The 26,500-nt window shown below is 44.2% G+C and overlaps 2 protein-coding genes across 4 annotated transcripts; one reads left to right on the top strand and one right to left on the bottom strand.

Moving 5' to 3' along the window:
- Window positions 1–333: 333 nt before the first annotated feature.
- Window positions 334–16,384, bottom strand: LOC119396388 (protein transport protein Sec61 subunit alpha). The gene is made up of 11 exons (XM_037663588.2): window positions 16,202–16,384; window positions 15,228–15,295; window positions 15,062–15,127; window positions 14,157–14,367; window positions 12,198–12,461; window positions 9,128–9,288; window positions 8,394–8,534; window positions 7,625–7,681; window positions 5,050–5,241; window positions 4,183–4,330; window positions 334–1,252 (listed from the first exon to the last, which is right to left on the bottom strand). The coding sequence occupies exons 1-11, from the start codon at window positions 16,206–16,208 to the stop codon at window positions 1,137–1,139; spliced, it is 1,431 nt and encodes a 476-aa protein (XP_037519516.1). The 5' UTR covers window positions 16,209–16,384; the 3' UTR covers window positions 334–1,136.
- A 245-nt stretch (window positions 16,385–16,629) lies between these two features.
- LOC119396389 (nuclear transcription factor Y subunit beta) lies at window positions 16,630–23,554 on the top strand. 3 transcript variants are annotated; one of them, XM_037663592.2, is made up of 9 exons: window positions 16,630–16,893; window positions 18,393–18,475; window positions 20,475–20,575; window positions 20,672–20,737; window positions 21,016–21,083; window positions 21,920–22,049; window positions 22,122–22,200; window positions 23,290–23,357; window positions 23,460–23,554. In XM_037663592.2, exons 2-9 carry the CDS (start codon window positions 18,394–18,396, stop codon window positions 23,472–23,474), a joined length of 609 nt encoding a protein of 202 aa, XP_037519520.1. In that variant the 5' UTR covers window positions 16,630–16,893; window position 18,393; the 3' UTR covers window positions 23,475–23,554. The 3 variants fall into 3 exon arrangements, with proteins under 3 accessions (XP_037519520.1, XP_037519517.1, XP_037519518.1); XM_037663589.2 differs by having other exon boundaries at window positions 16,632–16,893; window positions 21,920–22,052; XM_037663590.2 differs by lacking the exon at window positions 16,630–16,893 and adding an exon at window positions 17,122–17,273 and having other exon boundaries at window positions 21,920–22,052.
- Window positions 23,555–26,500: the final 2,946 nt, after the last annotated feature.

Genomic DNA, 26,500 nt, shown 5'->3' with positions numbered 1-26,500 from the left:
TTTTGCACTGCCTCCAGGATCGGAGGCATTGCAAGCTTCCTGCACCTCACAAAGTTTTGCAGAGCCTCCGCAATCGGCCCGGACCGCCTTTCACCAAGCGACAATGTCGTGCGATAATGTCATCCGATCTCGCATGGTGTGATGTCATATTGACGTCACACATTTTGCCAATCTTTGACGTCATCGCACAATGATTTTTACATCACTCGTGTTGCCACCGACGTCGCAGGATGCAGATAGTCAATTTTCGTGTCCGGTGAGGCATCTAAGGGTTCCGCCTTAAGAAGTCGGGGGGCCTGTTTACTGGCCCTTTAAACACACAACCAAGCGCCAATATTGCTGAAGAGTCCTTTATTTTTTTCCACTTGCGCATGTCACACACATATGATACAAGACAAATCGATCTGCCAATCCAAAATGTTACCATGACCTCCCAGAAAAAGGCCAGTTTGGGTATTGTTCATACAAAAATGTTCACAAAGCTCCGGTGTGCGCACGACTTCTTCGAAGTTTCCTAGCAATAAAAGAAAAAGAAGGTGGCTACCTTTCATGCAGTCAACATTTAATTGTGTTGTAGCGGCAACAATACAGCAGCAAATGGACAGTGCTAACAACAAAAAAAAAGCACTCGACACAAGACTCTTATGCATGTGTGACATTCTAAAAAAAAAAAAATCTGCAACACAATGTAAGTATGTACAATAAAAATTCACCCTCTGCTGCCTTCACATGCTATACATGAAAGACAGTAAGTACAGGAGAAAAAAAAAAAAAAAAGAGGGGGCTTGCTGTGACATAGGTGCCAGTTGCAAGCTAAAAAAAAAAAAAAAACAGATGTGAAAGAACTCTCTCTCGACCACGACGTTTGTAGACTTCTCATCGGAACACAAGTGTCACAGACGCACGCATCTGTCGTTTCAAGTCTCTCCATATCTTGAGTTCTCTTCTAAGGCAGCCATCACAACCCCGACACTCTTCTGACGTCCATGTCACCAGGTGTAGGGGACCTGCCTCGCGGCCATCTTGACAAGGTGGTTGTCTTTTAATGTCCTTAAATACATGTACACAGATTTAAAAAAAAATACGGAAAGGAAAAGAAACAACAACAACGTAGAAGAGAGAATAGTTTGAACGGCCTAGAAGAGCAGCGTGCTCATGCCGCCCATGTCTCCCTGTTCCTTGATGAAGATCTCGAAGTACTGGTAGATGATTGTGACGGCGAGGAGGATACCCGTGCCACTTCCAATGGCACCTGCGTGACGAGAGGGAACGCAAAGGCTCGGAGTGAGACATAATGCTTGCGTTACGAAATGTTTTAGTCGAACGACTGGCTTACAGGTTTATCACACTTATAAGCCAGCCAGTTATAGATATTATCCCCTTCATAACCCTTCCGTCACCTTGCGGGATTCCACAGAACTCATTTGCACTATTGTCTGCCCATGCGCTTTGATTTGTTCACTAATTCGCCCTCGCGCTGCCAATTGCTAGCATCCTGGTTAGCTCAATTGGTAGAGTGACCGCCCCAGAAAAGTGTCGGTCCCGAGTTTGGTCCCCGAACCAGGATGAATTTTTCTCCAGGTACGGACTTCCTTGGGGCTCCGTGCTACAAAACGGGTGGTTGTCAATTGTCAATACAGTAAAAGCTCGTTAATTCGACTCTCGTTAATTCGGAAAATCGGTTAATTCGGACACGTCATCTGGTCCCTGTAAATATATGCATCACTCTATGAGACCGGGCGCTCGTTATTTCGGACAGATTTGACTGCAAATCGGATAATTCGGCGACTTTAGGGCCGCTGGCGAGGCTCGAAAACGAAAAAAGAACCATTCGGAACAAAAGTGGAGCTCAAACGCTGCATCGCCATGGACATCAATTATCGGCTTGGCTTGACTTGAGACTGGTTGAACCCTTTTCTTCGCGTGTGATAGCCAGTGTACAGTCGTACAGTGCCATTCTAGTACACTCGGTACACTGTAAGCCAGTGGTTACAGTGTTGTACCAGTGGTGATACTAGCGTGTGGGTATGGCGCGGTGTCATTTTTGTTGCTTTGTTTCCGTTGGTGTGCTGCATCGTTGAACGCCGTTTTATCGAGGAACGATTCAGTACGGCTCCTTTAGCTTGATCGTTGCTGCTGCTTTTGTGCTGACTTCTCATGTGAGCGGACTCTCTGCCGATGGCAACGCCGTTGAAGCGGCCCAAGTACGAGGCCAAGACTTCACCACCAAAGTAGAAATTTTGCGTGCCCTGAAAAATGGGCTCTCCCAACAAGAAGTAGCTCCTGTGAAATGACGTCGGCAAACAATACGACGTGAGTCTCCTGAGCGCAGTTAGCATTCTTCGCGTATGTGTGGCAGAGCACGCCTGTGCACGCCATTGCCAACTGTTTCAGGCACAGTGGCTTTGTTGTACCCGACTCCAGCGACGCCGCAGTGGCCGAAGTGTCGCCGAACGACGGTGCCGACGACGGGCAGGATTTCGGAAGTGTTATGCCTGATGCAGTGACACTCGACGATTATATCGGCATTGATGGCGTTGCCACTGCCGGCTCTCTGACTGATGAGCAAATCGTCAAGGAAGTGATGCATGGCGACGAATCCGAGGACGAAGAGCGTGAAGAGGAGCAGCCACACTATGAGCCACACAGGCCCCCTCGTACTGTGAAGGAAGCCGCGGAGGCCCTCATCGTCCTCAAAGAATTTTGTTTTGGCACCGCAGACAGCATGCGAGCTGCTGAGCACCTTGAAGAGCTCAGAAAAATTGTGTCCGCGCGAATTTATGCTCGAAAACAGAGACGCATCCGCGATTACCTTGTAAAGTAAAGGTATGTTGAAAAAACTTGCATTTATTGTGTTTATTTTGACCATTCGATAATTCGGACAATCGGTTAATTCGGACATTTTTTCCGGTCCCTAGAAATCCGAATTAACGAGCTTTTACTGTATTCTAGATTTTTTAAAATATTGAATCGTATAGTGTTCTATCTGAGCCAATATGCAAAGCGAACAGCCACTTCTCGCACTAGCAACGAATGTTTCCAACACACCTCTGCACCCAGTTTGAATCATTGTTAGAGATGCTCACTCTTGTAGAGATGCTACATGCTTGATGGAATGCTAGACGTGCTGCTAATTACAGCAAATGCAAAAGAATAATTTCTTCCTCATTATCTTTAGCTTGCAGCTAATAACTTGCATATGTACTTTTTGAGTTAGTGGTTCAATTATTTTACGCAAAAATGCAACATGACTGACTGCACAATAAACAGAAACTTGATTACTCCTTAATTATCACTGTGCACGAGAATGTGTACAATGCAACATCTTACTGTCTTAGCAGTTTCTTGCAACACAAAGTCTCCAGTGCCTCACAATAAGTTCTTCGAAATTCAATGCGATAGTCAGTGCCTTGCAATAAATTGACTTTCAATGCATTATTCAACAGGAAATAACTTGTGCCCAAAAGAGGATACAGCAGACTCTTGATAGTTCGAACAAAATCCTGAGGTCCGCTCAAGTTTGAACTATCAGAAGTGAAATAATCAGAAGTTCTCATAAATATGACACTGGGCAACATATAAGAACTAGAGTTGGGATGTTCTTTGTTTCTCAGCAAAGCAGCAGCATCATAGACAGCTCTGCATGGTTGCCAGTAAAGTTTTTAAACGTCAGTGATCATACTGGGACTCGTCAGTACACAACGTGTGCAATTAAGGGACAAAATGTGTTGTGTCCCGTGACAACTCTTAGACCCTTCTCATTCTTGGGACGCTTTCCCGCACGACACCGGTGTACTGCGACAAAAATGACTGAGCGTTCGGAACACGATAGATGGAAGCCAGACGTCTCGTTTTCCTTCCTCAGTCAGCATGCGATTGTTGGTGCACACGGTTTGGCTTGTTTGGCCATTTTGTAGGCTTCATTTGAGGCTGTTAGTGACATAAAAACAAGAATGTTCACCCAGAAGCAAAAAAGGCAGCAGATAATTACCAGGCATGGAGAAGAAAAAAGTTTGAATTGACCGAATTTGTGCAATGGGCAGTTTGAAGGTGGCGGCTTTAAAATACATTGAAAACAAAGCAGGCCAACCAAAAATTGTTTGAATTAACCAAGAGTTTAAATTATCACTTTGAGTTACCGAAAGCCAACTGTATTCCGAGACAAAGACTCTTGCCACTCACCCAGGAAGTCGGCCAGCACCGATAAGGCTCCGATGCACAAGCCTCCAAACGCAGCTGCAGTGGGGATGTACCTGTTCAGCTCGTGGATCATGGACTTTTCTCTGTGACCGCGCATAACCATCTGTTGTTCCTTTAGTTGCTTGGCAACCTGGAAGACAAAAATACATGCAATCGTATGCAGTGTTTGTTTCACAATGTTCACGAAATTGTCGTATCACAATGCTGCTATCTGCGGCTTGCTTGGAGGCGTTGCGGGTGCCTTTCAATGAACCGCCTCGTTTCTCCATTAAGGGGAGACACCCCACTTTGAGACATGCTTAAATTATGTTTGTGTACTGACGTCAAATATGCAATTACTCAGTTTTTTTTTAAAACTGAGTCACAAAGTAAATCAGCATATCAGAATTATCTCGAATGTAAACTATAAGAAAACAAGAATGAACATTCGAAGTTGATTTGAGCAACAGTTATGGTATGTCGAACATTTATGATTTAAATTCCAGCTTGACATCAACTCACCTGTTGTTTAAATTATCAGAACATACGTTCAAATGTGTTTACAACATCCATTTTTGGTCTATTGCATACAGTTCTCATTCCATATTATTCTGACATGCCAACTTACTTTGCAACTTTCTCAGTTCAGGAGAAAAACACGCTCCCAAAAAGCGCATAAAATGTTTGATACTATTCTAAAATCTATGTAATGTACCAAAAAAATAATTACATAGTTCAAATCAGCACACAAATGCACACAAGCTCGGCAAGTTTCCTCAAAATCGATCAAAAATTTTCAAACGTTTTAAAGAGCGTTGCCCCCCCAGCGATTTTTAGCACAGCCGAATGCGGACAATGTTTTCCACTTACATCCTTGGCGCTAGAGCCCGACACCTCGATCCACGTCTTGGAGAAGAAGGCGCAGGAGCCCAGCATGAACACGATATACAGCACCGCATGGACGGGATCTTCCAAAATGTGAGCCAAGTTCTCGGGCGGTGAGAGGTAGTAACATAGGCCTCCGATGGGGTACGCCCTGGCCGGACCCGCACCGCCAACGTCCTGAACAGGAAACAAAGAAAACATGAAATATTAGATTTGCTAAAATCTGAGGAACTTGCACAGTACCATAAGAGAACGTTAACCCTTTTATAACTCTGTCACTTTATTTGAGGTCCTGCGAGGTATAAATGTATTTTACAGCAACTTTTTAATAATGGTCAATGCTTCGCTGAACATCGCTTATTATATAAAGTGCAAAGTGGGAAGTCAAAAGCTGACTAAACTCTCGAGTTTTATGCGCCAAAACCACGATGTCATTATCAAGCATGCCATAGTTACCCCTCCAGCGTAAGTTTCACCACTTGGTGTTCTTTAAAACACGCCTAAATCGAAGTGCAGCCATTAGGGGCGGGAAGCGAATGCACGCCCTCGTGCTTGCGCAAAAAATCAGAGGTGTGCTGATTTGCATAAGTGTTTCATTATGAGGTGTTGAGTTATATTTATTACCGATGTACCAAAACTACAGTGCACTACGCGTTGCAGTGAGTAATGAATCTTCTGGTCAGGTCGGCTAAATATTTTTTTTCACGGTTGCTTTGCAGCTTAACGTATACGAATGTGTCCGCTGAATCAACAGCAAGCGAAAAACAGCTGCTAGACGAATAAATAGGGGTGTGCGAATATTGGAAATTTCGAATATTTTTTGAATAGTGTTTGCTATTCGATTCGATTCGTACTGGAATTTTGCTATTCGAACTTCCCAAAAACAAATACAGTCAACGTCCGATTGAAAGTCCCCCTTCAGATTTTCAATATTCTTCACCTCATTACACTCTCGTAATGCGGCAAAGCTGCCTTTCAAGCTCCGTTACGGTCGCACTTTGTCAAGACGTCCGACTGGAAGTGGTCCCTAGAGTTTTATTATGCTTCACCTCATCACACACCGGTATTGCGGCAAAGCTGCCTTTCAACCTCCGTTACGGTAGCACTTTGCCAAGAGAGTCAACGTCCGATTGGAAGTGGTCCCTAGATTTTCAATATGCTTCACCTCATCACACCCCGGTATTGCGGCAAAGCTGCCTTTCGAGCTCTGCTACGGTCGCAAATGTACTAACTCAAGAAAACACTGGTTCCAACTGTGGAGATAGGTTTGCACTAGGCTTACCTAGGAGCGCGACCGTGCAGGGACGCGACGTTCTCCACTGCCGCTGCGTGCGACGACGCTGCGGCCGGGTTCGTCGTTTTCTCCGACACGGCGCAGAAACCACGCACGAGGCAGGGTAACAGCAACAACGGGTTTATTAACCCAAGATGCAGCACAGTACGACACTCACGGGCTTGCAGGCCGTATAGGGAACTCCGCAAGACCGAGCAAGTACGCTTGCCAGCGGCGCTAAGACTACCACACAAAGGGCAGCGGTCGAGCACACGAACGAGAAGCCGCCTGCTAGAGCAGCGCGTCAACCTCTCGTGCTAGCCTGAGAGCATCTGACGCCACGAGCGAATCGTCGGGCGCATCTTAGCTCGTAGGAGAGGAGGATGTCATCAGTGGCCCAATGGGGAATGGCGCTGCGTTGTGACGTAGGCCCGCGCAGCTCGCCAGCGTAGCGTGCCCGGACATGCCAGCGCGGGACGGAGCCGACGCTTGGCTCCCCCAGACAAGGAGGCGCCCTGGCCGCCATCTTGGCGATTGCCGGTGCCTAAGTGCGCCCGGGCTACGCGGCCGGCACGCGCGCGGCAGCTGGGGAACGAGGCGCCAGGTAGGAGGACGCTCTCGATCCCCACACAACATGGAGATGAAAGATGTGGCAGAGGTGGGTGCTCAATTAATGCTGTTTTGGACCTGAAATTTGAGCAGGAAGTCCGAAAAATCGGAAGCCGAAGCTTTTTAGCATCCAAAATTTCAGATGTTCTTATATATCGACGTCTATGAGGCAGATTTGGAACTCCGGACTTGAAGGGAGCACACCCTTGTTCGCCACATCAGTTGGGCTTCCACAGAATTTGAAAGAGGAGGAGAGGCTGAGGAAATGGCATCTTTGCCTATCACGTGTAAAATGTTGTCGGCAACACTTTGGTTGCCCCAAATCATGTACAGAAATAGAATCCGGCCTCTACATTGCCTCATTCTTGATAAGACAACTATGAAACACCATCCCGCCAGTGCTTCATCAACCTAGCGAAAAGAAACACTTTCATGTTGCTATCTCATAAGAATATGCTTAGGAATACTTTCTAACTTCTTTTTCTGCAATTTTGCTTTGAAGTATTCGAAAAATATACTAGAAATATTCGAGAAATATTCGAAAAATATTCGATTCGATTCGCACTCACACTTCAATATTCGAATTCGCTTCGCACCCAATATTTTGCTATTCGCACAGCTCTACTAATAAATGCATGAATGTCTATGAAAGAGAGACAGATTTGTTGAGACACTCACCGCCCAGACTCCCAAGAGATTGACGAAGACATTTCCGCTGAACTTGACGGCAAGCATCTGGGTGTGAAAAAAAAAGCACAAAACGTAGGAAGAGAAATTAGTGCATATTCAAGGAAAAAAGCAAATGACACTTATAAGTTCCTTTGAATATTTTTATCATTTCAATGACAAGGTATCAATATTAACGAAGCAGCACACTCATAAACAGAGAGACGTATTCATGCACACATGAAACACACTGCAACTACCGCTTTACAGCTCAAAGACCGCCTCCTGTATTGCCACCTAATGTGGTCTAAGACCTTGAAACAACCCAAGGTATGACCGACTCCTCGCCAGAGGGCTCTGTATTGTACGCAATTAATTGTATTAAAGTATACCTAATAGCATTTTTAATGGCATTTACACAACATGCACCGACTAAGCAACTTCCACAGCAAAATATTTTGGTCGATAAACAAAACAGGTGCATTCACGGTAGTCATCACAGTCACTCCTATAAGTAGATAAGTTTGCGTGGCAGCAAAATTTCTAAGGCCTCAAGACAATGACTAACCTCACAGGCATGACACAAGCATCAATTGTAGTCGCCTCACTTTCTTTCATGATCTCACAAGTTTCAATTACATGAACTTTCCTGTACACTGCCTCACATCAAAATCGGAGAGTGGTAGCCAAGAACTGAGCTCGCAAACTACGACACCGGTGAGCGCTAAACAGACACTTGAACCACAATGGCACGTGAAAGGGGATCCCGCAGCTGGCTCACCTGAGAGATGACGTAGAGGTTGGAGACGAGTGCAGACTGCAGAATGATGGGGATGTTGGACGTGTAGAAGAGCTTGATGGGGTATGAGCTGTACTGTCCACGGTAGCGGGCAGACTTGATGGGAAGATCCACACGGAAGCCCTGAAGAAAGAAGATTCTAAATCATTCTGATGATCAAGTCATCTACTAATTCTTAACAATTCTCTTCAAGGGCCCCTAAACCACTCCGAGTTCAAAGACGAGGAAGTGGTTGCTTTCTCGCCTTCACTACCCTTCCCACAGGTACTATCTCCTCCTCGTCACTTATTTCTTCATAAAAAACTTGTAAGACGTCAGCACTAAACATTGAGCCTATGAAGTTTTTGTGCTTTTTCGCTGCATGCTGTTACATACGCTGCACAGCCGAAAAAGCACACAACAAAGCAAAATTGGTTGATCGCGCGTGATAGTCGTGTGACACAAGGCAGAACGGGCATGCGACTGCATGGCAAAGCAGGGTAAGGAGACAATTCACAACCGACATCCCTCGTATATGGACCAATCTAGAGCTTATTTCCTCAAGATGTCATGTGAACAGACTTCTGGCGTTGCCAATTGTGCCGAAAATAGTGAAAACGCCAGGACAGAATAATGCGCTCATTCTTTGTATCTTCACAGGTTGTTTAGGGGCCCTTTCACACCACAGCGAGGCTTAAGGATAACGAGCAATGACGAGAGGTCACGGAGCGCAGTACCTGGAAGTATATGACTATGGCGAAGACAAGCACTGTGGCCAGCAGGTTCATGAGGTTGGGCAGGTTGGCACGGTAGAAGGCCTCTCGCAGGGCGCGCACCTTGTCCGACCGGGTGGCCAGCAGGTGGAAGAGCGCAATGATGGCACCCTCGAATTCAGTGCCTGCATGGAGCAACCCGAGAAAGCCCCTCTGTAGCACTCCAATGTGCGTCAATGAAATGCGTACTCCATGAAAAAAAAAATGCTCTGTTAGTAGTAGGCACTCAGTTAACGGAAATCTTAACAGCAACTGCCTCTAATATGATAGGCTTTGTGTGGAACTCCTGCTAAATTGAACATATTCTCCTGGTCCCTTCAGGTTCCGTTTAACAAGCGCCTACTGTAGTATCTGGCATTAACACAGTGGTAGTTCTTGAGCGCAGTGAAAATTGCGGTTCCAAGCTTGGAAAACCGGATTTACCACGTACGAGGATTAAATGTTTCTGGAGTTTAATTACACATTTAGTCGGCGACAAAAGTTTAAGAGTACACTGTTTACACAGCAAAAGCTAGTTTCTGCTCCATTATGGCATATTATGACATAGCACTTCTAATTTTACAAATAAATGAGTAAGCTAAAAAATCTACCATAATTACAGTCCATGTTCTCAGGCTAGGCAAGAAGGAATTTATCATAATAAATTTGAACAGTGTATTCAGTCGCGCTGTTTAAATTTATCGTGATCATCAACCAACTTAGCCCGCGAACACACCTGGGAATTTACCTTTTCCGAAAATCTTATGGCATGGGCACTTTGATTCCCACACAGTACACACCATTCATTGAAATGCAAAAAACAAGTCGCATGCACTGAGCTCATCCATGAAGCTCTTGCGTGCATTTCTGAATAAAATGTGTTTACCAAACTCTCTTACACTAGTGTCACATGGTGCATTGCTAATCGCGATTAATAAGCCTGATCAGGATCAAATTCCTTATCAGTGACTGGCTCCCTTGTGCAGCTTGCATAAATGAGCCAATCATGATCACGAAAGTAGATTCGGATCATGGTCAATCGCGATCAAAAGTGACTGTGTGACAACGGTATAATCAGCAGTACATTTGCAGCTAGCTTGTGGGTCACATATATCTAAAGGTTATTGCAGGTTTTGGTCTTGCAGCATATATTCCAGATAGCAAAACTAGAAGCATTCTGGAAGGTGTGTTTTGTGAACATTAGACAAGAGTCCTCAAGCATTTTTTTCTAAGATTTTGTTTGTGCTGTTCCATGGATGCATGCACTCTGGTTTAGGTTAGAATGTTTTTAGTCAAGCCCGCTTGGTAAATGGATGAATTAACGTTGTTTAGAGGGTGAAAATATTTTCTTCATACATTTCCTACTTGCCCCTGATGTCAGACAATAGGGGCTTTCTGTACAGTAAAACCTCGGTGATACGATCACGGCTCGCACGAATTTCGGGGTGATACGAATTTTTCTGTGGTCCCGGCCAAGGCCCATTAGCCTGCAATGTATTGGAGTACGGTTGTTGCGAACCGATTTGCACCCCGCGACGTTTGATACGAACGTACGCTAGCGCACAGGTACGAACAGGTGCTGCCCTCGCTGTCGCGGAAGACCCGGCAATCACGCGCGGGCGCGGGCATGCGCGCTGCGCGACCATCAACGGTGCGTCGTTGCCTCCGAGATAGTGCGCGCGAATCCTGGAGGCCTTTAGGCGCCTGCGCGCTTAGATTACAGATGACCTTGACGTAGTGCTTCTTTTCCCCGACGCGTTGACGCGTGCTCCTGTGCTCGAGGCAGCAGCGTCTTTGTACTGTGTTAGCACGTGTCTGCCATGTCGAAGCAAGCGATGTTCCCGCAATCAGATGTTCTATGAAACAAGACTGAAACTTGAGCTACGGGTCCGTCATGAAGTTCTATTAAAGGTGGACGAAGACCCCTTAGGGTCTTCGTCCACCTTTAAGCGGACGGTCTTGGCGAAGCAGCTTGGCCTCCATCTATCGTGGGCAAAGCGCTTCTTAAGTCACTTTCGCCGCAGTATTCTGTTGTCATGCAGAAAAGCGTAGTAAGATTAGGAAGGGGCTACTAGCAGTCACGGGGCACAACCCATCTGGTTCATTAAATGCACACGTGCGCATGCACCGTATATTTACGAGTACAAGTGTGATCGCTGACGTCTAAAAACTTTACTGGTAATCATTCAGAGCTGTTCATGGTGTCGCTGCGGCCCCGAGAAACACCAAATCAAAACGTTGCCAACTTTCTTTTGTCGCAAACTAATTTTCCATGTTTTCTGGTGATACGAATTTCGGATGATACGAATATTTTTGGTAACCCCGCGAGATTCGTATCACCGAGGTTTTACTGTATAAGGTTCATAAGGAAATGTACTTGCACTGTATGTAATAGATAAATATTCAATTTGAACTCACGCTAAAGTCATTGTATTGCTTTTCTGCTGTTGAGAGAGGAAGGTACAGTTCTCCGCAATTATGTATGGGCAACTTGAAACACGCTTAGTGCCATTGTTAACGGGATTTTTTCAGTTGACTTGCAGAAGCCATTCACATCATCATCTACCAACACAGTCCTTTAAAAAAACGCACAAACTACCAATCTAAATGTGCAAACGTCAAAAATTCCATTGGTGAGGCCAACATGTTGCGGAAATCTAAATGACAACGCGTCACCTGCACTTGCTGAAAGAAGCAGCAATGAAAAATAGCATTCCAACTAGACTAAATTGCAACTGTTATCGAGATCAGTTACTCCAACGCTGCAGGGACTGTCCATCTGAATGTCACCCATCTGCAAAGCACATATAGGGGTGCTGGCACAAACTGATACATTGAAACCTCGATATGATGAAGTATCAGTTATAACAAAGAAAAATAACAGCCTTGTCATAGGTACAGTGTTACAAATCATTTATAACGAACTTTCGTTCGTATATAAAGAGGCTATTTCCGTGTCAGATGCGACTTGGTTATAGTGAGACTTGACCGTAACATCAAAACTCTCTGCCAGCCTTCCGCACCCAACCTAGCGCCCACTTTACTTGTCACTTACCTCGGCCAGTGTTGACCGTTGCCGGACTGAAGGCCTTCCAGACGATGGTCTCGCAGATGTTGGTGGCAATGAAGAGGGAGATACCGGAGCCCAATCCGTAGCCCTTCTGTAGCAGTTCATCCAACAAGAGCACGATGAGACCCGCCACAAACAACTGGATGATGATGAGAAAGCAGACGCCAGCGCCGATGTCGGCAGGGTCACCGTACATGCCCGTCATGACGTACACGATCGCCTGGCCAATTGTGATCACCATACCGAACACTGCAAAACAATGCAAAGGGCGATGATGCGGGAAAATGACAGCCCCTGTGGGCATCTCTGGATTGTCGAGGTACACTATTTTGTACCTCGCACTATAATTTGCTAATCGTGAGAATCGTGTTTAGTGAAAAAACTGAATCTAGCCTTGCAGAATCGTCAGAGAGCAGCCACCTGCAAATTCCAATTTTAGCCCAGAAGTTACACAACGTCAATAATAAAACATACTAATTACTTGAGGAAATGCAATGAAAGAAAATCAGCGTAAGTTGAACATGATGCAATATTAAAGTAGGGGGAGTTGGTAAAAAACTTTTGGTAAATTTACAGCGTACAAACGTACAGGCACTTCTATTATGTTTCTTTTAAGTACCGTCCATCTGTGCGCTGTAAATTTACCAAATTGGACGTGATCTCTCTTTTTCCAACACTCAATTATGTGCTGAAAGCATTGACAGATAACTTTACCGCTTAAATAAAATTTTCAGTCACATGATCAGGTCATATGTTATCCTTGCTTGTGGAGCTCGTAAAGGGACCCTAAAGGCAAACGGTAAGTCGACGTTGGTTGTTGAAATAACGTTCCAGAAACCTCGTAGTGCTTGTTTCGTGCCAAGGAAATGCTTATTTTGAAAGAAAATCACGTTTTAGTGGTCCACACAGCATTAGCGCATTTCAAATCGCCCACCTGAAAAGGCCTCCTGACATAGCGTTTGCCTTTGCCCATTGTTGCCCACATTTACTGCCCGGCAGCCGACGCTGCGGTTTCTGCTCTGAAGGGCACGTTACAAGTCTTGCCCAAGTTGCGGTTGATCTCGTAATACTCTGCACGAAAGTGCAGAGAGCACACATGCAGATTTCTTGTTTTTTTAAAAGGCACACTGTCGCAGAGGCACGGTGCTCACTCACTTCGGCATGGATTTATTTGGGGCACCCATAAGAAAGTCACGTCGGTTTCTTTGCTGCACCTGCTGCTGTTGCTCAAGCGGCAAACACCATTCAGGCATCTGGCAACATAACAGGGATGCGGCATTTTGTCGAACTTTCCATTAGAGCGACTTTCACGAGCGTGCAATGCACACACAACAGTACGTAACAAAACTACCACTGAGACGCGACCGCACGAGCCGAGTGCAGCCCGGCGAACTCGAAACTTTTAGACTACCCACGCCGTTCTCCTTGGCAAGGCCAAGTTTTTTTTTTCATGAATGAAACAGAAACGCACAAGCAGCATTTTATTACAACTTGTAATGTATGGAATGTTATTTTTTCATTATAAGTAGTTGGAATACTAGTGATTAATTGTACTCTGGACTCCTGACTGTCATCGGGCTCATTCCAAAATGTCCCACTGGTGGCGCATATCGTGTCCTACATTTACCTTAATTTCTTGATTAGTAGAGCACTGCTTTTGATAATACTGAAGTTTTAGGCGTCCTCAAACATTCACCTTTCACTACAACATATATAATTTGCCTTCAGTGCCCCTTTAAGTGGTCACATACTGTTTTGTTATGTTTCCTTTCTTTGCACAGTTCCCAAGATAATTGCATTCTTACGTACAGATAAGCTCAATTATTTATTCTTTAACATCTTTATTCACCTTGTTCGACATCTCATCGCAACGTCTGTACCCTCTTACAACCCAACAACAAGGTTCTGTATACAAGAACGGTCATGCAACCCCAGGACACTCACGCTTCTGCGCTCCGTTGAAGAGCGCCCTGTCCTTTGGCGTGTCCCCAACCTCAATGATCTTCGCGCCGGCAAGCAGTTGCATGATGAGACCTGATGTGACAATGGGCGAGATACCCAGCTCCATGAGGGTGCCTCGGTTCGAGGCAAGAATGACTCGCATCCAGTAGAAAGGGTCTGCGGAGTCTGAAGACATGATCCCAAAAAGTGGGATCTGCGGGGAAAAGGATATAAGTTTGTTAAGAGCACTCTTACGCAATAACAATGTGGTTACTTTCATGGGTAACATCAACCTGTAACTTGTTGCTTTCTCGTTTGAGTAACTTTTAACTGAAACAATGTTACTATTTATACAATAACAGCAATGTTACGCCATCAAAACTACTAGAACGCATACAGTGAACAAATAACGAGATCAGGGGAACGACACTGTAGCTGGTGCCTGTACAAATACCCAACTGCCTCATTCTCAAACTAGGGCAGCTTCATGCCATATGACTGAACTCCCATCAGCCATTATTTTTAAGGTACATTCCGTTGGGAACCACGAGTGCCTCAGAATAAACAATGCAGCACTCTTCGACTAGGCCCTATTGAACTGTTCGAATACATATGGAAATGAATGAACCAGTACCATCATATCTTCCTGTTATCTGTACGATCCTCCCCAGGTACTTCACACATTGCAAAACTGACATAACTGCATCTATCAAACTGCATGTAAGATGATTGGAACAATAACTTTTTTCCTGGTTAATTTTGCCTTCTGATGATGCAAACAGGTACAAGTCACAGTAAGTGCTAAGCCATATGCCGGATTTATGTACGTGTTCTTCCTCTGATACTTTTCGTTAAGCAGCACACCACACCTGTCCGCATTGAGGCCAACTAGGTACTTGCTGTCTTACCTGGCAACAAACAAGGAAGATGAATAGTGTGATCGCAGTCCATAGCACCTTTTCTCTGAACTGAATCTGGAATTTCAAGAAAAGGTAGTGTCGTAAGTGTAATTTCACTGTAAGAAATAGTACGCCTTAACATGTTTATGACACAAATACACAAAGTATTGCTTACTTTTCGTTCTGGCTTTGCGACTTCGGGAAGGATCCCACAAAAGGGTTTGATAACTTCCAAAAATTTTACTGCAAAGATAAAAAGGTGATAAGATGAGATAACAGCGACCTCGCCACATCTACAACACCAACTCTTTCATCATACTGTCAACGAAATTTTGGCATGCTTCATGGTAAAACCAAGGTGACCGCATTGTAATGGACACCGGTGTCGGCACTTTTTAAGATCAGACTTGCAAGCTTCGTTACATATCTATGCACGTCCTAAGAAGGAAAGATTGTGCGGATACATGCGAGTCACATGCGATACTAGTGTACAAGCTGTACCTGTAGCGATAAGGTGCGGAATATAGTGGTAACTTCAGCTCCTTGAGAATTACAAAAACATTTTGAAAACTTTGAAAAGCGCTGCGAACCACGGATGACTAGCGCTCGCTCGCGTCGGAAACTTTCACGGTCATGAACACAAACTAATGACCCTCAGTATAATGACCTAGCTAGAGCGGGTATACCGCGATCAAGCCTTTAAGTGATAGTACAGTGAAAACATATTCGAGTACGCATACTATTCATCAGCAAGTCGCGTTGGACCGGCTGTTACACGTCCATGACAACGTGTCAACGTCACCAGGTTGACACTCAAGGCGGCGTCTACGATGACCCCGAAAGAAAACTACCCAAGTCCGGCGCAGTCCACGCTGCCAGAAAAGACTGCTGTATCATCGTACATAACGAATGACAAAAACAGAGCTAGTCACAAATGTCCAATTCGTGGACCATCTGCTCAAAAACGTCGAGTGGTGCCCCTACGAAGCCCAACTACGCGAACACCGAAGAATGCCGGCAAGAAAAATTCGAGTGAAAAGCTTCTCCACAGTCGCATCAATCCTAACAAGGGTCGTTAGATCGGCCCCTGTAAACAACGCAACACGCAAGGTAATGTCATAAAAATACTGCAAAAATCGCTCTACTTACTCCCCATGTTGTTCACTCAAGAGACCACTCGTCGGGTAGTGTATACGACAGCCGACGGCGACAAACTGTCCTACCACACACACGCACACGGCTGCCAGCGGCAGCTAACAACCGGATAGCGTAGCGTACACCGGAGCAAAAGAAGTGACCACGTCGCCAGCGTTGCGCATGACGTTGCAGCCGCACATTGTGCAGAGCATGCGCGCGTTTTGCCGCCGCCTTTGGACAAACCTGCGCCAACGCGAATATAAAAAGACGCGACACATTAGTTCCGCCGCTGGCGTGTTATAATTAGTGAAAGTTTAGGAATTAAACTCTTAAAAGTGCAGAGTAATTGAATTGATGGGTTCACTATATCAAGAACAAATTAAACAAAAGAAAAAAAAAACCATTTCGAAACTGCGATTACGTTCTTTCCTCCTCCTCACTCCACTCGCAGCAGCAGTAGCCATTGCCATCCGTGTGGCGAATTTGTTTATTGCTGCGCAGCGGCCGTGCTTGCGGCAAAATTTTGAGACGCGGCACTGCAGTTAGCGGAGTGTTTCGTGAGACAAAAAATTTTGATTCCATGTGGCCGTCCCACGAGCGTCGACGGTGCCGTTCCTTCCGATTAGCTAAGTTCTAACGAAGCCTTTGTGCGCTCGTCGCTTACTGGTTCTGCGCTGACCAACCAAGTGGCTGTCGCTTCCCAGGTTTGTCCTTTTTTATCGTGACTTTGACCAATAGGTTCTCTCTGGGTTCGTCATTCGAAGCTGACGAATTAAAACATCGCCCGCGATACCTTCGAAGCACGTGCGATGCGATTCAGAAATTGCGGCGAGTTTGTCGCACGGGGCGAAATTTTTTTTCTTCGTCATCACGACAGTTTTGCGATCATCGCGATCATTCGTGGAGCAGCGCGTGAAATGTCAAGGCGAACGGGGCTGCTGGCATTTGCCGATGCTGAGCATTTGCGGGCAGTTCGTGACGTTGTTTCGATTATACCTCGTTAATCGAGGTGTTTGTTGACGACTGGACGCTGATCCGTCCAACATTTGGCACGGAGACGAAAGAAAAAGGCCTAGCCATTTCGGTGGGCTGCTTTTGAGAACTTGTTTTTTTCGTTGTTTTGCGCACTGCACTGCTACAATGGCAGGGTTCATTCGCATCCCGCTGGCCCCCTTTTGCTGGGCTACCGTTCTTTCTTCCGGGGTCTATTTTTAGCGCGACCTGCAGAGTTCCCGAGTACATCTTCGTGTCATGTGCCCTGGCCATTCGTGTTCAAAACGCTTGACCAGGCGTAATTTATCGCGATTTACAATGCGGAAGCAGTAAACCGAATCACTGATAGCGCGTGATACGCCTGTGCGTCAACAGGCAGATAGCGCATCTCAACTTGGCAAAGAAAAAAAAAGAAAAAGATATGCAATCGATCTTGTCTCGATTGGCGTAATATTGGAGCCAGTTCTAAGCACGTGAGCCTGATGGCGTGATCTAGAGCGCGTGATATTATTTAAGAATCTTCACTGAATGAGTGAATCTGATCCCGAGTTGTGTGTTGTGGGTCATCGTCATTGGTGTTGCACGCATACTGGTAATGCTGCACGGATAGTTTATAAAACCTTGTGAGGATTTAGTGTCATAAAGATTTTTTTTCCTTTTTTTTTGAGTGAGACCTGTTTAGAATCATCACAAAACTGAACAATTAAGCACCCTAGTTAAGCGTGTGTCATATAATTTATCGCATCATAAAACTTGCCTGGAAGCAGTCGTTATATCTTGCACATATGAAGTGCACAGATTTTTTTAGCTTCTGTATGAACGTTTGATCTCACATAAATGAACATTCTGCACATATTTTGGTCAAACTTTCGAGATCGTCTATTTCAAAATGTAGTTTTAATACACAAATTTGGTAACAACAGGGCGCCATTCTGGACAAAAAATTGCACGGTGGTTCATTTATTTAGCCACTTGGGCCTTATGTAACCAACTTGTTGGCTAAACGAAAGGAGGGGATTTTCTTTTTTTTTCCCTTTAATCGCAGTAAACACAGTGGCAACCATTACTGTCCAGCTTGGCACCCACCTTCATTGTGCCATGTCAATGTAAAAATAAGTCATATACTCTCATTGCGCTTATGTTTCGTTGTTGCGTACCGTTTTGGCAACATTTACCCTCGTCTCAAATTGGATCCTTTTTTTTTTCTCAGGATGGAAAACGGCGATAACGATGGTGGCAACATTACCGACTCATTCCTCTCCGAGAGTGGCCAGTACATAGTACATGCAGAAGGTATGGAATATCAGACTATCTTAGCATAGTGTATGCATGCTAATGTAGTAATGTACCAGAAGAACATGGGATTGCAAGCAGCAAGTACTACAAGTTGCGACTTGTGGTGTTGCGCACGGCCGAAAGCAATGGGAATTTTCTTGTTTCTCTGCTAGCACAAACGTGTCAGAAGCAACTCAACCACCTTCTGTCCCGTGCTGTTATCCTGAATTCTGTCGAGACATGGCAGGATATTTTATTTATGACCCCTCTTGCCAACATGTGCCAATTCCTCTGCACAAATAAAACTCGCTCCTCGGCTGGAATCTTCTACCCTTCCAGTTTCTGATACGTGTGATTGGCCAAGGCTCGTGCTTACATCGCAATCAGGGGACATATGCGTTGAGCCACAACCAATCATGTCCGGCAAAAATATTAGATGCACCACCGTAGCCATTCTTAGTGTATGTATCTATGACTCGCCGCAGTGGTCTAGCGGTTATGGTGCTTGACTGCTGATCCGAAGGTCTCATTTCAGTGGAGGTGAAACACTAGAGGCTCATGTGCAGATTTAGGTGCACACTAAGGAACCCTAGGTGGTCGAAATTTCCGAAGCCCTCCACTACGGCATATCCCAGATATTATTATTAGTATGTATTTACATGGGCGTCGGCAAGGGGGTGCAAAAGGGGCACTTGCCCCCCTCAAGCTCACCAGCACGGGTTTGCACCCCCCAAAACAAAATGCTGCCGACGGCCATGTGTATCTATGAAGTAATGTGAAATAGGTTTCCACTAGCATGCATAAATCTCTGCATTTTGTACCTGTTGCTACTGTTTTATTGTTGCAGCAGTGTAGGCTCAGTTACAAAAGGATTTGCTTGCAGCTGATGCGTCCATCATGAAACTGGAATGCTTGGTTGTTTGTGTTTGCGGATACCTCATTCTCTAGCTGTATAAAAGACATGCACGAAAACTATATACATGTGTGATTCCTTGATCATGTCCCAGAAATTTTTGTTGTTAGATGTGCAAGAAGGACAAATAATAAAAAGAACAAGCCACTTGTGTTCGTGGTCATCAAAAGAGCTTCAGTGCAGAAATCATGAATGTGCCGGAGGCCACATTCTCCAACAAGAGACCATCTTGTCACTTGTTAGCAATGAACCTCTGAATGCTCCTCTCTTCAGGGATATGTTGCTTTATTGGGAATGTTCATGTTCCTTTTTGCATTGTACCACCCTGTGCGGTAGCAGATGCTATGCTGCTTTGCTTGTTTTAGCTATCCTCGTGTTGAGAGCACTGCAGTCTTGGGCATTCTAATGCACTCAAACTATAGACAAGTGTGATACAATATATATCTTAGAAGAACTTGCTGTTCAGCGAGTTTGTGCAACTTGGCAAACATTTTTAATCGCGAAAACAAGCGAGCACAAAGAGAGTATGAGAAAAGACAGGCGCCTGTCCTTGTCTCATGTTCTTTGTGGTCATTTGTTTGTGCAGTTGATAATGTTTGCCATGATAATGCTTGAGCAAGCTAGTGACCAGTGACATTGTTATGAACAAATAAGATATAAACATTGTCACCCTTTGCGCTCGCACGTAAAAGAAGCATGTGAAGTAGAGAAAAACATTTAGCAATGCTACGAAGTCTTGAAAGTACAGCAACTGAGGTTTACTGCAAGCCTAAAAAGGCCCACTGGCAATATGCTGCATTGTTATATCTCTAGCTGCACCACCTCGTTCTCGTAACATGGCTTTTTAAGTTGTCTTGCATGACTTTTGTGGCTCTACAAAAGAACTCTGAAGCGATCGGCCATAGGTACAGTGAAACTAGTTTATTTGGCAAGCTAGGTTTTTTGTTAGGGGTACGTTACTGGAAACTCTGCAAGTATGACATAAAGTTGGCCAGAATGTTTGCTGTACTTTTTCTGTTGTGAACTCGCTTCTCTTGCAATGTTTTCTTTCCGTCAGTGCTTTTCTTTTCTGCGCATTGAACGACCTGTCTTTGACCTCATCAGGCTCCCTGTCTGGCACGGAGGGTGAGGACGGTCTTGGAATTGCTGGTGATGGCTCTGACGAAGGTGACAGTCAGAAAGACACTGAACCTTTACGGGAACAGGTACGATCGCTACTCTGGCAATCCGCACTGCGTTTCAGTGTTCAAACCTGTACGTTTGTGGTCTTTGATGGCTGTCCCGTTTTGTCTCACTGGCAGGATCGCTTTCTCCCTATTGCTAACGTCGCTCGAATAATGAAGAATGCCATTCCTAAAAGCGGAAAGGTAAGCTTTGTCTGCTGTGCACCCGCAAAGTTGTTCTTGAAGCATAGTTGTTTTGGTCTTTCCCATCTATATGTGCGCTTAATATTCAATTGGTATACACGCGATTTTTCCCTAACATTACTTCTTAAAACATTCACTGTAGTTTTTCCAGTAAAATATGAACTATGCTTTAGTAGCAGGCAGCATGCTTCCGAAATCAACTGTTGTTGTTCACCAGAGGTGCTATCACTTTGATACCTTCTGCATTCTGAATATTCTGTCTTTTTTTTCTTCTCCAGATTGCCAAAGATGCGAAGGAGTGTGTACAAGAATGTGTTTCCGAGTTTGTCAGTTTCATCACCAGCGAGTATCCTTTCCTGCATGCCCGTGTTCACACTAGTGCTATTCGGGCAGTCCCATGAACATTTTGTTAATTTAACTCTCAAGCCATGTCTGTACTTGTCAAAAAATGAATTCCACTGCTTCACGGCTCACGTTTGTTTTGTGAGCGAATGATGCTCTGAAATATGAATGTCGAGTCAGTCTTCAAGGCCACTAGCAACAAAATTTCAAATATCATTTTCGCCAAGTATGCAGTTCAAACATTTGTGCTGGAAATTGCGTAAATGTAGCATATGATTGTTGCAACTAAAACGTCACTTGCTTCTGTGTGTAAACTGTTGTGTACAACAAAGAGTGTCGTATATTGTCTGTTTGCTGCACTCCCTAGTGGACTCAAATTGTACCTTCAAGCTCTGTAGATAATCGTACTGTCGACACTGTAATTCTCATTATTTCACGACAAGCTAAAGAAAAGATGTTAAAAGCATCGAAACGCCACTGATAATTTGCAGCAGCTTCCATACCATTTGCATGTGGCAGTATTTTTTTGTTTTTCTTTATACACTGGCAGATTTGAATTTGAAAGCCTGCAGAGTTTTTCGTACTAGCTACCACTTCTGATATACTAGTGTGATTCCCTGTAACATTTATTCTCCTTCAGAGATAATACTGCAAGATATTTTAAGGGCTGCATTCGTTGTTCTAACTAGACTTCAGCACTGCGTTTAGTGTTGTATTAAGAAACAGTGAGAATGATGTGTTGCATATCAGAGGGTGTTCATTTCGTGTTTCCAAAAGGAAGCGCTGGCGTGAAGAAAGTGCAATTTGGCAGATACAGAATTCCTAAGCTTACTTTACCAGAGCCAGCGACCGTTGCCACCAAGAGAAGAGGAAAACCATAAACGGAGAAGACATCCTCTTCGCCATGTCAACCCTGGGATTTGACAACTACATCGAACCGCTGAAGCTCTACCTACAGAAGTATCGCGAGGTGGTGAGTCGAACTAATTGCGAATTGCGCACATACAACTGACGTGTCCCGTTCATCCACTCTATCGCGTAGGCCATGAAAGGGGAGAAGAACCTCGGAACTGCGTCTGCATCTGAAACCTCGCTCGAGGAGCTCGCGGACGACACATTCCGTGAGTGCCAGCCTGTTTCGGTGCTTTTCTGTTCTCACTTAAACATAGAACATAAATTTTGAAGGTGCATCGCGTTTCCCTAGGACATTGAATTAGTGTAAACGGGTTGTATGGGATCACAATGGAAGTGAAATGTGATGAGACTTCGTGCTGTTCTAACCCGCCGCGGTGGTCTGGTGCTTGACTGCTGACCAGAAGGTCACGCGATCGAATCTTGGCCACGGCGGCTGCATTTCGATGGAGGCAAAATGCTAGAACCCCATGTGCTTAGATTTAGGTGCACGTCAAAAGAACTGCAGGTGCTTGAAATTTTCTGAGCCCTTCTACGTTGTCTCTCATAATCGTATCGTGGTTTTGAGATGTAAAACCCCAACAATTATTATTATTCTTCATGCTGTTCTGTGCTTTAAGCACTGTCACTGACAATTTTATGCAACTTGTCTGTATGCCTCAGATAAGGTATACGAGTGTACCCATGACTACTAGTTAGCGTCAAGCGTGAAACTTTCTCTCAAAGGAAGGAAAGGAAAGCTACAACAGAGCAAATGTCACTGGTAATGTAATGAGTAGGCATGAACTTGCAAGTATATTCAATAGATTCTCATGCAGTGTAATCTGTTCACCATAAAAGGACTGGAAACCCGAACCACTACACTACCACTAGTGTGCAAACAGCAGTTTTCATAATGTGACATGGAGGGCTTTGAACACAGACATGCAGAGTAGGTGGCAGAACACCTCTGTCAACTGCATCAATGAAAAAGCCATGCCGAACTGTAAAACAACCCATCTGTTTATCTTCTACCCATCATTGCCTCAACAGTTTCTGCGCCAACCTCCAGTAATCTTAGGAACTCTTGGCAGCAGGGACTCTATGGGATTGGCAACCTTGTAACGGCATTGTTAGAGCTTCACCAGTAAATAACTTTAACAAGTAAAACTTTCTGTAACACGTACAGCTGCACTCTTACCTATTATCTGAAATATGGTGAATGGAATGTGTATGCTTGTGTTGCGTAATTTCTTTTTAAATTTAGGGTGAGTGATTAAACGTACTTTTAACATACAAACATATCTTGGTGCTTGCAGCCAACATTCTTGCCCAGGAGCCTACGACACAACAGAATGTCATTTTCACAACCTTTCCCGGAAACCAGGCAAGTGCCTCCAGTGCACTTCGACATTTTGTGCAGAGTTCTGCGATGTTCAAAGCGTTAATCAAGTGTCTTCTTCACTTTCTTTCTTCCTTTCAATAACAGGACCTTACTTTCTGAGCTGCAGCCTATCCTGGTGATCATCTGCAGGGTCATGTTCAACGCACACTTCCCATTTTGTAAATAGTGTTATAAAGGAACAATCCCACACATTCTTACGTGAATTGTTTGTGTGCGTGTGACTGTTACATGTATAAGTATGTGTACTGGAAACTTTGCACACTGAAAAAGGTAAACTATAAAGTACTTATGTTTGAACAGAATATCTTTTGCAGCAGTTATCTGTTGTGGTAATGCACTAGTCCCGGTTATTCCTGCGACTGCCTGGCGCTCATTTTGTATAAGTGGGTTAATGACCTCTTGTTGAGGTTCTCGCTGGTTGACTTTAACAGACGTTCGTCTATATCTAGAGGAACCCGCGCTGTTAGAAACATAGCTTGCTGTTCGTTGCATTAATTGAATAACCTCACAAGGGCTCGTTCAATATTTCAGGTGACCGATCTGCCCAGTTTAACGACTACAAGTTTCAAGTAGGTTTGTTCCAATTTTGATGTAATGGCAGGCTAGCACATATGCTAACTATAACAGATCTTAAGTCTTAAAACAGCACAGATTTGAATCCCAGCCGCAGAGACGAACATAAAAAAAACACGTGCACCTAGATTCAAATAACCATTAAAGAGCCCCAGTTAGTGACACCTAATCTAATCTTAAACTGTAGAAGTGTTCAGATGCGGGATTGTTGGTACATTCTCATATTAACAGTGCAAAATCTGGCACATGTGCGAGTGCACCATCGATCGACTTACTTGATGAAGAGTTCTCTTACCTGGCTGATATTGGCCTTGTAACAATTGTGCGCCCACATAGTTATTTGTTTGTTTTTGTATCTTCCGGTTTATAATTATTTACTTGATGGTCAGCGCTTGTCCTGTAGCTTATTTTTCTTTGTGCCATCCTTTTTTGCACTGTTAATTGAACATAATCCACTATGGAGTGCTTTATGATTACATCATAGTTTTGGCACGTAGAGGTGCAGAGATTTATGCACCTCTGTTGGTGCACTGCTGGAAAAATCCAGCAACCTTTTTTTGGTATTGTTGTGTAAGCTCCAATTAAGAATACAGTCCCAAAACACTACTTGTAAGGAGACCATATTTTGGGTGAGCTGCATTTCAAAAATGTAGGCTGCATCCGAGAGCATCATAAAAATTATTTTTGCACTGTTACATTGAAATATTTCACACACTAAAAGTGAAAATGAATAAGTGAGGGTACGAAAATAAGAAAACGGCAACGGTGGGGAGTTGCTGAATATAGCAAGCCTGGGATTATATGGGTGCGACATGCTGTGGGAGGCACCAAAGAGCGGTACAGCAATTCTGTCCTGTTTGGGCTGAGCTATAACGGCTGAAAGTATCAGTTGTTTGTTTGTTTTAATTTAATGGCCGGCAGCCTTAAAACAAGCTCCATGAAAGGAGGACTAGATTTTAATCGTCCCCCCATGCAGCCCGATTTTCGCGATCTGTGGCTATGACAACAAAACAGCACACTGAGAAAGATGAACACGAATGATTAGTAAACAAACTGGTTCAAAATGCAGTGCAGCTTTTTTCAAAGCAGATTAACGAGCTTCACACAGTACTCTGATTAAGCAAACATTACTTCAAAAGATAACGCAAGGCTATGTTGATATTATTATGGTAAGTTTTGCTATTTTCTTCCAACTTCACTGAGTATGCAGGGAACAGGTGAGACTGCCCAGCGCTTACAAAGTCGCACTACCAAAAATACTTTGCGTTCAATAAAAAAATATGTGGTTTCCAAAGCAAGCACGAGATTTTGTGAGATTCTGAAGGAAAGCTTCAGCTGCTGCTGGTACTGGAAAGAATGTTTTGCATAGCCTACTGTCAATAATAAACAAACATTAGCACAAGTGAATTGCTGCAAAACATATTTCAATACAGCATTGCTTTGAAACAGAGCCACGCAGCAAGAGCAGGTGTAGAAATTGTTCGGGGTACACTGTATGTACACCAGAAACCAGTCTTGCCCACGTGTTTTCTAGTGAAAGTGAATTGTTCTCCTCTACACTTAGCTGGGGCCTACCCATATTATTGCAATGTGACCAAAAAATGGCAAAGCTTGCACTAAGTCATGCGAGGCTTAAAACAGTGAAACTGGACGATTTTGAAGTCTAATCTTGTTGCCTCTAGGTTGTTGCTAGGCTTTAGCTAAGTGATGCCAAGTTGTTTCTCAGCATAGAGAGGTTCGAGTTAAACCACAGAGTCACAGACACGACCTGGATGTCCAAACTCCACAGACAAACTCTTACTGAAACAGAGCGTTCGCACCTCTCATAGATCTACGGGCATGTCGTTGTTGGTGTAGGGCTTCGATCCATTCGGGAACTTCTCGCAGCCGCCATTGCCTTTCCCGTTCTAGTATCCTCTCGTACGTAATCAGGGTCTTTGGATTGCTGCCATCGCTTAACAGCGATTTTTTGGGCTAACTGTTGCCTTCTTCATTTTTAGTGGACCAGTGGTGAGTAGTGGGATTTGCCCAATTTCTGAGGCAGATACCTGGTCATAATGATAGTTTTTTGTGGTCTTTTGTTTAACCTTGGGCTTTAACAGCTTTGCTGTTAAAATTTTCATCTTCCTCAAGAATTTAACCTCTTGCAACTGTTTTTTTTTTTTTTTTCACAGGAAAACATAAAAACTGAACTTCTAGGTGTTTTGAAGTGTGTCTATATACAGTAGACCCCTGTTAAACGAAAGCTGAAGGGACCAGGAAAATATGTTTCATTTAACAGGAGTTTCTTTTACTGAGAGATGAAAAGGGGTGCAGAATTCAAGCACAAAACCAATCATGTTAGAGGCAGTTCCATTTAAGCAGCAATTTCATTTAAGAGAGTTTCGTTTATTGAGAGTCTAATGTAGATGTTTTCTCACTGCTGTAGAGTAAAACTTGCAGGCTAACGAAAAACTTACAACGGGTTTGAACTATATAAAATAAGCATCTTTCTAATATCTAAGGAAGCTGTTAAATGCGATGCATTTCTTAGCGAACCTCAGGCACCTTAG

This window comes from Rhipicephalus sanguineus, chromosome 6 (genome assembly GCF_013339695.2).
Source record: "Rhipicephalus sanguineus isolate Rsan-2018 chromosome 6, BIME_Rsan_1.4, whole genome shotgun sequence".
In the NCBI taxonomy this organism is placed as follows: Eukaryota; Metazoa; Arthropoda; class Arachnida; order Ixodida; family Ixodidae; genus Rhipicephalus; species Rhipicephalus sanguineus.
This window is presented reverse-complemented; position numbering and strand designations above follow the sequence as displayed.

Coding starts and splice junctions, on each gene's coding strand:
- LOC119396388 (XM_037663588.2), bottom strand. Junction 5,242..7,624: donor ATCTCTTGGGAGTCTGGGCG/GTGAGTGTCTCA, acceptor TTTCCTGTTCAG/GACGTTGGCGGTGCGGGTCC. Junction 1,253..4,182: donor GGTGCTGGCCGACTTCCTGG/GTGAGTGGCAAG, acceptor CTCGTCACGCAG/GTGCCATTGGAAGTGGCACG.
- LOC119396389 (XM_037663589.2), top strand. CDS start 18,394: ATGGAAAACGGCGATAACGATGGTGGCAACATTACCGACTCATTCCTC. Junction 20,576..20,671: donor CTGAACCTTTACGGGAACAG/GTACGATCGCTA, acceptor TCTCACTGGCAG/GATCGCTTTCTCCCTATTGC. Junction 22,201..23,289: donor GCTCGCGGACGACACATTCC/GTGAGTGCCAGC, acceptor TGGTGCTTGCAG/CCAACATTCTTGCCCAGGAG.